Below are 12,764 nucleotides of genomic sequence, written 5' to 3' on the forward strand. Positions count from 1 at the left end.
GGCAGGACTTGGTGACTGATGAGACGTGGAGGGTGAAAGGGAGAAAGTTGCAATCTTAGGCTTCTAGACTGAAAGTATTTTAAAAGGTATAACATTTAACAAGATAGAAAGCATAAAGGCAGGTTCACAAGGAAAGATAATTTGTGTATCTGTATTCATGCTTAGTATGTTGCCTGTGGAACATTTGTAAGGTAATGCCTGGGAGGTGTTTGAAAATTCAGGTATAGAAAATACATTTGAAAAAAAAAAAAAAAGAAAAGAAAATACATTTGGAGTCTTCAGCGGCAAGTGAAGAGAGGCTGAAGCTAATGAAATAGTGACTCCATGATGGTGTTTTCCTTTTTGTAATGACAAATCAGGTGTAACCAAATCCTTTATGAAATGTCTCACTTTGTTCAATATCGGTTAGAACATGACCCTCAAGATAATGATGTTTTGTGTATTGATTGCTCTCTATCTCGGATGATAAAACCAGCATCTTTTGCAGAGCTGTCTGTTTTCCCACATGACATTTATAACGATCTTCTGTTATGACAGTCATTTATTAAGAGACCAGTAATTCAGTTGGGGATGCTAGAGCCGCCTTTGATCATAAACATGACTGTACCACATTCACGTCACTGAAGAGAGTTGTGTTTCTCTACCACATCACAGAGTTTCTGTTTCGTATTTCAGGTTTCATCGTCCATAATGAAGCATGAGACTCTTGGGAAACAGACTGATCATCTTGGGCGGAAGCCTCACTTCCTGAAAACCTGATATTGCACTGGGATTTGATTGTGTGTGTTTCTGTTTAACTTGTGGTGAAGGACGTGTGTGGAAATTGCTCCCTACTTGTGCAGCCCGGATGGGCCAACAAGCAAAGGGGATAGTTCAGCGACCCTGCTGTCCAGCGACCCTGCTGTCCAGCATGTGGTCTGATGGTAAGGGACACCATGTTTACACCAGTTATTCTTCATCAGGAGTTTTAATCAAAGAAGATGAGCAGAAGACAATCGCTGTTGCCAGAAAGCCACCTTTGAGAGTGTGGGTTAAAGAATGGGGAATGGAATTTCTGAGCACTGGAAAGGGTTGTGAGGGGCGAAGGGGGGAGGGCGGTGAAAATCAGAAAGCAAAAGAAATACTTCATTACGTTAATGAAAAAAGGAAATAGAAGCATAAATGTATTTTTGAAGAGGCTTTGGGTAATTGAGAACTTATTAAGGAGTTTGGGAGTTTAATCATTCAATGTGGATTTCTTAGACCTGATCCTAGAAAAATATTCTTGTTTCACCATTATATTGGTACAGCGTAGTACCATTATTTTCTTGTCATTGTGCCAGTGAATCCAGTTGCCAGAAATAAGTCTGAGTGTTTTCATGTATCTTTTTCTTAAATGCAAGAGGCTTTTACTGACTCTTAATAAGCATGCTTACCCAAATTTTGTTGCATGCTTCAAGTAGCATAGCTATACACACTTTACATTCTTTTAAATACTCCTTACCTAACATACCAATCTTCCACAAGGATAACAGGACTGGGAATAAAGAGGTAATGCGACCCTATAAATCTGTAGCAAGCTTTAGAAATGAATCTTTTGGTCTTTCCCTAGCTTAATTATCTTAATTATCTCCAAAGTTGAAACAGTCCTACTTGATTTAAGGAAGATACTATCTGCAATCATGGCACCTTTTAAAAAAGTCTGAATCCAAAGTTAAACTTAAGCAAAATACAGGTGTTCTGCCAGCAGTTGGCTCTGAATGGGAACGGAAAGAACTACTTAGTTTTCATGCTGCATTAAGTTGGATTGCTGCTATTAAAAAAAATAAAGCACATGGATTAAAAAAAAAAAAAACTCACCCAAAGGCTTAAAAGAACAGAAAATTTCTGCTAAGTTGTTAAGTAAGGAGAACTTCATTTGGTATTTTAAGAGTCTGCAAATTGCATCCATAAATACAGAACTGACTTTCAGTACAAAAGTGAATTAAAGTTACGAAAGATTTCCCCATGAGCCTACAGTCAATATTGTTTACATTAAGAAGCCATTACTGTCATCTTGCTATTTTCCATGGGCATAGCGTGGCTTCCGCTCCCAAGTACCTATGACCACGTGTAAATACTACCTTGCATCTAATTGTTCTTTCACAATTATTTTGTGCCCCTTTTATTAAAAACACATGTGATGTAGACCAACACAACAAGACCTAAAGAGACTATTTTATTCTCAGAGTTTGGACTAGGATTTTCTGAAGTAATTCTGGTTCATTGTATGGAAAACTGTAATTTTCTATTTCAACCAAAAGCAGACATTTAATCTAATGGGTAAATTTGGGTCCTGCCATTCATTTATATTTTAAAGAACCACTTAAAATTGGATTTATAAGAAATAAAAAATGTCGTCCCACTTGGCCTATTACAAAAAAGCCAGGACCATTTTATAACTAAGAAAAGTAGATGGCATCGTTGCCTCTCTTGCTGTACACAGCTGTGTGCATTAATACAATAAACCTAGAATTTTGCACTATTGTCATTTCTTTGATAGAATAACTTATTTTTGCTTTGAAAAAATTTTTCTGCATGCCCTAGTGTCTTTAATCTGGTTGAAATTTTGTTCATTTCATAGTGTTTAAATCCAGCCATAGATACTAACTATGTTCCAGGTTTTTTTGCTGAAGTCATGTTTTTCCTTTTGGTATTGTTTTATTGTCATTTTAGTGTCTTAGGAAAAATACCAAGGCATGTAATGTTATTTTAATTTTCTATACTTATAATCTCAGAACATTGTTTTAATTTCTAGTCACAAGGCTCCTATAAAAATGGCAAATATAAGACATTTATCACTGATTTGTCACTCAAGATGCATGTCATAGAAAGTCTCTATTTGGTTGATAAAAGGAACAATCTTTTTCCCCCTAGCAGTACATGTGATATAATTTTTAATTCCCTATAGTGAGATGCACTTAGTACAAAAAATAAGACTCTGAAAAGGAAAATGAGATTCTGGGTCCTCAATATATTGTTTTCTTGCTATGATATGCCAGATTTATGAACTGCCCACACTTTCTTTTCTACTGATTGATGTGTCTAGGGAAAAGTTTTAAACTTAACTTTTTTTTTTTAAGAAAATTAAAAAAAAAAATTAACCACTACTAGTTTAAGAATTGGAACCATGAATTATTTCATTGGAATGATCCTTTAAATAAAAAGAATGAAAGGATTATGAGCTAAGCTACATTCACAGAATGAAGCTCTGTTTTAATAGCTAATTTTAAAAGGCAGAAACACTGCATATCCATATCAGCAGCCCATCCAGAGGTCTCTTGCAAAGCAGCTCTGAAAGGATACGAGGATGTGGACCAGCCGCCATAGAATTATGTATCTGCCTAGTGCCAGCATTTCTGCAATCCAGCCAGTAAGCTGCGGTTCTGTAAAAATAAATGTGTGTGTGAGTTGGGTTCTTCCAGTACAAAATCAGGGTTTTTGCTATTTAATGTGCGACATTAGGCTGACACAGAAGTAAGTGGTTTTTCTGAGTCCCTAAGATATGATTAAGGAAGAAAAACAAGTCCCATCTCCAGAAAAGTTCAGGCACGAAAGAACTAGACAGACTAGTTTGATTTTGTAAAAACCAAAGTCATTTCCATATTTTTTAAAATGGAGAAAAAGAACCTTAACGTTAAGGTAATACGAAGATGCCATGAGCTTTAGCATTATCTTCATGTTATGACAAAATTAGTTCTCTGATGATTAGCATTAATTTTAGGCAGCCTTGCCTGATAATTTCCTATATGTGTGAAATAGCTTGCATTTTTTTTGTTGTTGTTCAATATAGTTTACCTTTATGATAATTCCTAAAATTAAATCTATAGTAGAGAACTAGTTTGGGTATTTGAACAGCTGTTTCAAATTGAGGGGGAAAAAACACATTCTATCTGATTTATCCAGAAAAGTTGACTTTCTGCTTTCATTTTCATGTCCTGTATTAGCATATTGATTGTAATCATTTACCTTTCTCTTACGTTAGTAAATATATTGTGTTGGGAGAAACTTCTGAAATGTCAGTGAAAATCTTTTTAAGGAAATAGAGGAATTAAATACACTCCTTAATAATCATCAAATATTGAAAATGAGAGACAAGTCCTTAAAACTCATAACTCAAGTTTTACAACCTGCAATTAATTCAGTGCTGCATTGGCACTTAAAAAAAAATACAATAGCTTACACCTAAAATAGAAAAATCTGCACTAACACTGCATATCCTAATGTGTACCACATTTTAACACAAAACAGGCATTGTATTTATCCTTAATAGAATCAGACACAACTGTCAGAAATTATACTGCATTCACAATAGAAAAAAGCAACCTTGTCTATCACATAACAGTGTCTCCACATTTAAACAGTGACAGCTCTTCAGAAGTGTCAGAATACTTCTTTAAGTGGTTCCAGCAGCACATTTTACACCTAATGAGAAATCTTCAAAGGATGTAAGATGGAATCAAGCTAGTATAAGACATATAAATTTATGTCATTTCATCAGTATGGTAGCCTTAAACATTCCTAGATACAATCATATTATGAAGCCTAACCTTACTAATGAAAGTATATATATTTTGAGACAAGAATTAATTTCTTCACATGGTTAGAGAATGTTACAAGCACTAAGGCACCACTAAGATAACGACTTATTTACAAAATATTCCCGTGGCCACTTGAACTGGCTAGTTCCACTGTTGCGTGTCTAAGTGTCTGTCACAGTATTTCACTTGCCAAAGCAGAATGAACTTTTCCAGCTGAACTATTTCCTAGAGGAGAATGCAACAGCAAAAGTAGTTATCAAGTTAATAGGACCATCTTTCTGAGGAGAAAGCACATCTCCAGATAGAAGACACCGAATTTTCGAAGAGCAGCCTGAGGCGCTATTATAATTTGTTAGTGATCAAAGGGTGGTAAAAGTAGGGTGGAATACTCCCAAACCGTTCTCATTTTCACTTTCCGTTTACTTTTTGTAACCATTAAGCTTAAACTCTTTGTGGAAATGGCAAACCACCATTAGCATTTCTAGAAAACAACCCCAAAATAGCTCACTTATGCTTTTTTGAAGACAGGGTCATCCCAAATTAAGAAACCCTATTGTATACACTGTAAGATTTCTGGCGTAAAACAAAAAGAGAAAGAGAGAATCCTATAGCAGCTATTCGCACTGGAAGCCAGCCCTCTAGGCAAGGGTCATTTTTTAGCCATGCTAGGATTTACTACAGAAACAATGCCATTTAGCTGGCAGAGCGGTGCACGTAAGCAGAGCACTCCATCCGTGCCTCTCAGTGGGGCTAGTGCTGGCATTTGAGCTGGGCAATTCTTTGTTATACAGAAATGTCTCACGTGTTGCAAGATGTTTACTCTCCCAGGCCCTGGCTGGCTAAATGCCAGTAGGATGCCCAACTGTTATAAATACTAAAAGTAAAAAGCCCTCCCCTGTGTTCAAATGCCCTCCTGAGAGGGCAGTGCCACCTCCCTTAAATACCGCTGACTACTGCAATTTGAGGACACAGGAAAAAGTGTCTATCTCAAAACCTCATCTCGACTGCCTTGCATTTCTTTGGGCTCTGAATCATTTCTTCCTCTGTCATTTTTCTTGCCTTCCGCATCTAGTTCTTCTGATGGCAGCTTTAGTTTTCCATTTCTCCATGGAGGAGGTTACTGGGTAGCTCGGCAGTTCCAACAGGCATCATCACTTGGTTAGTCCCTGTATGCAAAGGACAGAGTTCACGTGAAACACACTTTTTTTTTGCCTCACAATTTGACTTCACAACTACACTGTTAGTCGTAGCCCTAGACAGTGTCATGAGGATCATTGCATGGCTTAACCACAAACACGACTGCTAACTGTCCACACATAAGCAAAACTGGTGGTCTATGAAAATCACCATTAGGTTTCGCCTAGTAAACTGCATCCCATGAGTTCCTAAACAATCTCATTTATCCTGTTAAAGAAGCATTTCATCTACATGCAAATACTTGCATTTCCCCTGCAGAGACTTTCATGCAGTTCAACTTTTCTTAGATTTGTGAATACTAAATTATGAAGGAAAGAAGGGTGAGCTGTGGATCGCATGCATATTGTTCATACTTCAATGACGGTCATTCATAAAACCAGATGAGTTTTACCTGGGTGAAATATTATTATCTTAACTATACATAAACATACTTATTCTCTTTGTAACTTTTTATCATCAAAATTGAATGATAAATGTGTCTTGAAATGATTTGGGTGAATTGTGACTAAAGGGTCAAATTAAGTTAGCCACTATAATTTTTTTTTCAATGTTAAAATTTCTAAAATCTTTTTTGAAGCAGAGTAACTCAGTCAATAAAAATGGTTATATTGTGAACTTTAAGATGGTGCTTAAGAATTCTTGTTAAATACCAATTTTTTTTTTTTAAGAATAAATTGAAGGGAGTAAATGAGGCAGAACGCCACTCCGCCCTCAGGTCAATTTTGTGCTGTGTTAAAATGCCAATAACATTTGTGCCACTTGCCAGTTTGGGGGGCTTTTCCCTTACTGGATGTTTTGTTATAGTTTGACTATGTATTACATTGCTTACAGAGCTTCTACATGAAGACGTCACCATGGCAGTGCTAACTAGCATTCATAAACAACCTGAATGAATCTAGGGTCAAACCACTTTCATCACTAAAAATATAGGCACTAGTTTTTATTTTTAAAAATATTTCTTCTGTGGCTTAGAGATGTGCCAATGCGTTCACAACATTCTGCACCAATTTCACCAGATTGAGTACCTACTAAAAATTCACCCTAGTCATTTTTTTTTTTCTATGTAACAGTGAGGTTTAAATAAAGAACTATATGCATTCTTCTGTTATTTCAAGCTTTGGTGAAAGTGATAAGAATGGTAAGCTGTGATTGTTATCAGGCTGACTGATTTCTAATTTCCAGTTAGTGATCTTATCCTACATATTACACAGGTATAATATCTGTGACTGTAAATAACTGGAACTGTATACTGATTAACATGACAGTATCTCTTTTTTGTGTGTTGTTCTGAAACCTGTACTGTATTATAGTATGTGGGTATAAATATCTACAAGTATACACACATATATATATGTAATTCCACTATTGTAACCTGAAAGAAAGACTATGTATTATCTTTTTTATTCCGTATTGGTGTTTGTGTTATTTAAAAAGCAAGAATATGCTCTGTGTAGTTGTATGATATTATAGTATGCTTTGCCGTGCACAATTCCAAGTGCCTTAGAACATTGTTTAGCTTTCTTAAGTATATATAAATGCATATATGTATAAAATTGGGAAAAGTTACCTCAATAAAATCATTGGGAAATCCCAGCTTTAGTTTGTTCTGTTGTATTCTGTTATTTCTGTTGTATTCAGACAGGGCTCAGTATTTCTAAATTAAAAGCTCAGAGTCCATACCTGTAAAGCAAGAATAAGAAAGCTTTTCTAAATCCCTGTAATTTCAACTCCACCTGACTTAAAACTTTTTGTATGCAAGTCCTCACGGTTTGTACCTTTAATTTAAAATATCTGTTTGGAGACTTCCCTGATGATCCAGTGGTTAAGAATCTGCCTTGCAATGCAAAGGACATGGGTTCGATCCCTGGTCAGGGAACTAAGATCCCGCATGCCACAGAGAAACTCAGCCTGTGTGCTACAACTACTGAGCCCTTGCACCACAAGTAGAGAATCTGTGTGCCGTAATGAAAGATTCCCCCATGACACAAGGAAGATTCCAAGTGCCACAGCTCACACCCAACACAACCACATAATAAATAAATATTTAAAATAAATAAAGTAACCGTCTAAAGAGTTACTGCTTTAAACAGCAACTTACAGTTTATTTTTACAAATAAGCTGTCTTTTTTTTATAAGCTGTCTTTTTATGTGTCTTTTTTACATCTGAGATTTGAAATTGCTATTTTCATTCACATTATAATGTGTAAAAAATAAAGATAGTCCCTTTAGAGTTAGTAATATAGAAAATAAACAGACATCCTCATTATGCCTACTATTTAATATGTTTACAACCAAGGAGAGATCTTGGGAACATACTTTGACTAGAAAAGGAATTGCCATATACTTTTCCTGTTTTTCAGCCGTGGTTAAAAATTATGTGTGAACCTCCCTCATGCTCTAAGACAAGGGCAAAGGTATGAGATGGAAGTTGAAAAGCTATTTTGTGTCATAAAGCAAACTTTATGACAAACGTCCGTCAAGTCAAAGCCATGGTTTTTCCAGTAGTCATGTAGGGATGTGAGAGTTGGACCATAAAAAAGGCTGAGCACCAAAGAATTGATGCTTTTGAACTGTGGTGCTGGAGAAGACTCTTGAGAGTCCCTTGGACTGCAAGGAGATCCAACCAGTCAATCCTAAAGGAAATCAACCCTGAATATTCATTGGAAGGACTGGTGCTGAAGTGGAAGTTCCAATACTTTGGCCACCTGATGCAAAGAGCCATCTCATTAGAAAAGACCCTGGTGCTGGGAAAGAATGAAGGCGGGAGGAGAAGGGGATGACAGAGGGCAAGATGGTTGGATGGCACCACCGACAAATAGACATGAGTTTCAGCAAGTTCTGGGAGATGGTGAAGGATAGGGAAGCCTGGTGTGATACAGTTCCATGGGGTCACGAAGAGTTGACACGACTAAGCAACTGAAGAAAAACAACCCTAGAGGGAGGACTTGTAAGAGAATAAATCGGGACCAAAAAAATAGAGTAGGTTTCAAAACTGGACCCAAGTATGCTATTAAAACTCAGGGGTGCATCTCCAAGGTAGAAGTAGTAGTTCAACAACCACTTTCTATTTTTCTCACACAAAACCAGGTTCTACATGGAACCATTACTTTCTTTTTTCCTTGTAACCAAAATGTTTTATTGTAGGTTTGTAGGGTAAGGGAAAAGAGCCAAAAGAATCAGTCATGGAAACATTACTCTGTGAAACCTAAGAGAGAGACTTCCCCAGTGGTTAAGACTCTGTACTTCCAGTGCAGGGGGTGTGGGTTCAGTCCCTGATCTGGGAACTAAGATCCCACATGCTGTGCATCACAGCCAATAAATAAATAAGATAAAACTTAATGGAGGTAAGAGACAATTTTCTCATTTTCTGCAGTGCTTTCATAGCATCAAATTTATGAAATTTTATTAAATTTGACTAAACTCTTCGTGGGACCTCAACTTAGACATGGCATGGAGTTGCTGCCACCAGCACTGCTGTCCAGACAACCCAAGTCCTTGTCCAGTTTGTGAACTTTGAAGTCTGTCCTGTAAAAAGTGGACACTAGTAGTAGAATGCATAACACTCTAGAGAAAGGTTTAAAATGCAATGTTTGTGTAAAGGTTTTTTGCTCTTTTGCTGTAAGTGGTGCCTTTTCTAGGAACCAAACAGTGGGAGAAAAATTTCAATCCCTCCTAAAAGGATGAGTGGGATGTTACAAAATAGAAGAAAATTCCAGTTGGAGAGAATGATGTAAGCAAAGTAATGCTGAAAGAGTCCATACTGTATTTGGGGGAAAGTTGGCCTCATTCAATTTGAGTGAAAAATAAAACGAAGGTAGTGTGAAACCATGGTCTGTGGTGAAACTGCAGAAGATCTTGAGGGCTGACTGAGGCCCCTGGGAGGTACTGAATAGGCAGCGGAGACTCATTGGAAAATTCTGAATCTGAATAATACAAGAGTTGTCTTTAAGAAAGAATAATATGGTAGCAAGATTAATAAAGGTTGGAGAAGACTCAGTGAGGCAATGACCAAGATTTCAAAGGAATCCGGGACTAAAGAGGCAACAGACTTATTAAACTGTGGGAAAGGATCATTTATGGCTTGAATTTGAACTGCTGAGTATACCTACAAGAACAATTAGGGGCAAATTATTTTCTATGTTGAGGACTCCCTATTCCAGATTGTCTGACTTGGGCCAACCAAAGTCAGAAGTTCATCCAGGAACACACCATTAGGTCAACGAGCACTGAAAATGCCAGTTTTTTCTCCCTAGAGTAATTATTCAATTATGAAAAGTTAGTATCTACAGCTATATGCCAATAGATGTGCAGTTGGATATGTGACTCTGAAAGTCAGGGAAAAGGTCTGGGCTACAGAGAGGAAGATGAGAATCATCAGAACATGTAACGGAAGTTGTGGAAAAGGATAAAAACACCCCCATAGACAATGTGGCCTAAGACTATGAAGAAAGTACTACAATGAAATTTTAATAAACTACTTCTTCATCACCTGACTTTGTCTCCAAGACTGTAAAATCCTTTCATTTACACATTATCTGAGTGCTTTGAACACAACTGAAACATACCAAAGAACACTAAAAAATCATTTTATAATTGGAAAGACAGTAAAGAAAATTAATTTGGATCAGTATTTCCAAAGTGTATTCACCAATGAAATGTATGTACTTGTGACTCTAAGAACAGGAGTCAGTCAGCAGAAAGCCAAGCAATATCACTGTGCAGTTAAAAAGAATTTTAAAAAACATACAACTACTATGGACTGCTGCTGCTGCTGCTAAATCACTTCAGTCGTGTCCGACTCTGTGCGACCCCATAGACGGAAGCCCACCAGGCTCCCCCGTCCCTGGGATTCTCCAGGCAAGAACACTGGAGTGGATTGCCATTTCCTTCTCCAAGGCATGAAAGTGAAAAGTGAAAGGGAAGTCGTTCAGTCATATCCGATTCTTAGTGACCCCATGGACTGCAGCCCACCAGGCTCCTCCGTCCATGGGATTTTCCAGGCAAGAGTACTGGAGTGGGTTGCCATTGCCTTCTCTGTACTATGGACTAGAAGCTAGTAAAAAATCTATGCATGTAATTTAAGTGACATGAAAGGTGCCAGAAATGAAAGGAAAGCAAAAGGATTAGGATTCCAGGAAGCTGATAGCTTGGGTCAAGATGCAAGCTTACAGATTCCTATGATGTGAATGTGATGTGAGGCAGAGCACATACTCACCAACAGGTCTCAGATGCTGAAGGCCCTAGTTTCAGGAGCTGGTGATTCTAAGGCAACAATGATGATAGGTAAATAACTGCACTTAGCTGAGATGAGAACGATGGCTCCACCTTCATGGAGCACTGATCACAAGCCATGCATAGGTCCAGACATTTCACATGTGGTTTCTCACTTAACCCAACAACAATCCCATGAGATAACTGTTAATAATATTCTCATCCCATTTTACATTCAGGTCAGTAAACTGAAGGTGTCTTGCCCCAGGTTACACAATAAGAGTAAAACAAAGGCCAGAAACCAATTTCAGCTAGTATACCAAGTATATTACTATTATTATTCAATATTATAGGGGGAAATTTGTGTTTCAGTGGAAAATGATGCATGTTTTTAGATAAACAAACCCATCCAATTCTGATCTGACTTGCTTTGACTCTCACTGTTTATAACACTGCCTCTCTCATAGTGCTATGGTCAGGAAGATCTAAGATAATTCAGGTAAAGTGTCAGAACGTTACTTCATTTAAACAAGTATTTATTGAGTGTACCCGCCAGGGACTATTTTAGGTCCTGAAGATAGATAAGGTAGTAAACAAAACAGATCAAAACAAAACCTGCACTCGTGAAGCTTAATTATACTGAATGTGTAGCACATAGGAGTGTTCTGTATTGATAGTATCCCTATTACAAAGCATTATTCCAACACAAGTTCTGTGATCCTAAATTGTCTGTAATTTTCACTGTAAAAAAAGTATAATATTCCATAGAAATTTATAACAGTAATGCATGTCTAGCTCTTTGCGACCCCATGGACTGTAGCTTGCCAGGCTCCACTGTCCATGAAATTTTCCAGGCAAGAATACTGGAGTGGGTTGCCATTTCCTCCTCCAGGATATATTCCTGACCCAGGGATGGAACCCATGTCTCTTGCACCTCCTATGTTGGCAATTCTTTACCACTACACCACCATAGGTAGGACATAAAGACACAATTCAAGGAAACTTAGACTTTGGAAAGACACCAGAAATTGGGAAGAGGAAACACAAATTTGAAGAAAGGCCTGCTGATAAAACTTGACTACACTACCACCCCCTTTTGCCCAGGAAAAGCTCTGAGAGTGGGCCAGCACCCATCTGAAATCTTGTGGTGGTAATAGGTAGATGTGGTGGTGGTGGTTTAGTTGCTAAGTTGTACCTGACTCTTGCGACCGCGTGGACTGTAGTCTGCCAGGCTCCTCTGTTCATGGGATTCTCCAAGCATGAATACTGGAGTGGGTTGCCATTTCTTTCTCCAGGCGATCTTCCTGACCCAGGAATCAAACCCTGGTCTCCTGCATTGCAGGCGGATTCTTTACCAACTGAGCTATGAGGGAAGCCCTAAGTAGATATGCTTATAGCCTTTGCTTAAATTATGACCAAATGTTTGAGGGATAGCTTGAAAAAGACTAAACATTAGTTTCCACCTCCCAAGCTAAGGTATGCAAACACCAAAGAGATTCTGAATATATTAGTCAGAATCCCTTGACTGTCAACAGAGTTGGGGGGAAGGGTTATTAACTGGATGTTTGAACACAGTTCATTAAGCAGAAAATAAAGACCTGATTAAGCCTAAGTGCTGCCTAGAATAGCAAGGCCCCATTTCATGAGAAATGCTGGACTGGATGAAGCACAAGCTTGACTCAAGATTGCCAGGAGAAAATATCAATAACCTCAGATATGCAGATGACACCACCCATATGGCAGAAAGCGAAGAACTAAAGAGCCTCTTGATGAAAGTGAAAGAGGAGAGTGAAAATG

General features: G+C 37.8%; 1 protein-coding gene across 7 annotated transcripts in view; it reads left to right on the top strand.

The window, feature by feature from the left end:
• Positions 1-7,337, top strand: part of PHACTR2 (phosphatase and actin regulator 2) — a 214,523-nt gene extending 207,186 nt beyond the window's left edge. For all 7 annotated transcript variants that reach the window (XM_061130307.1, XM_061130302.1, XM_061130309.1 and 4 more), the window contains one exon: positions 676-7,337. In XM_061130307.1, coding sequence (XP_060986290.1) covers positions 676-691 — 16 coding nt within the window. In that variant the 3' untranslated portion in view covers positions 692-7,337. The remainder of the gene's footprint in view (positions 1-675) is intronic.
• The last annotated feature ends 5,427 nt before the right edge of the window (positions 7,338-12,764 follow it).

The sequence above is a fragment of the Dama dama genome, chromosome 26 (genome assembly GCF_033118175.1).
Source record: "Dama dama isolate Ldn47 chromosome 26, ASM3311817v1, whole genome shotgun sequence".
Lineage (NCBI taxonomy): Eukaryota > Metazoa > Chordata > Mammalia > Artiodactyla > Cervidae > Dama > Dama dama.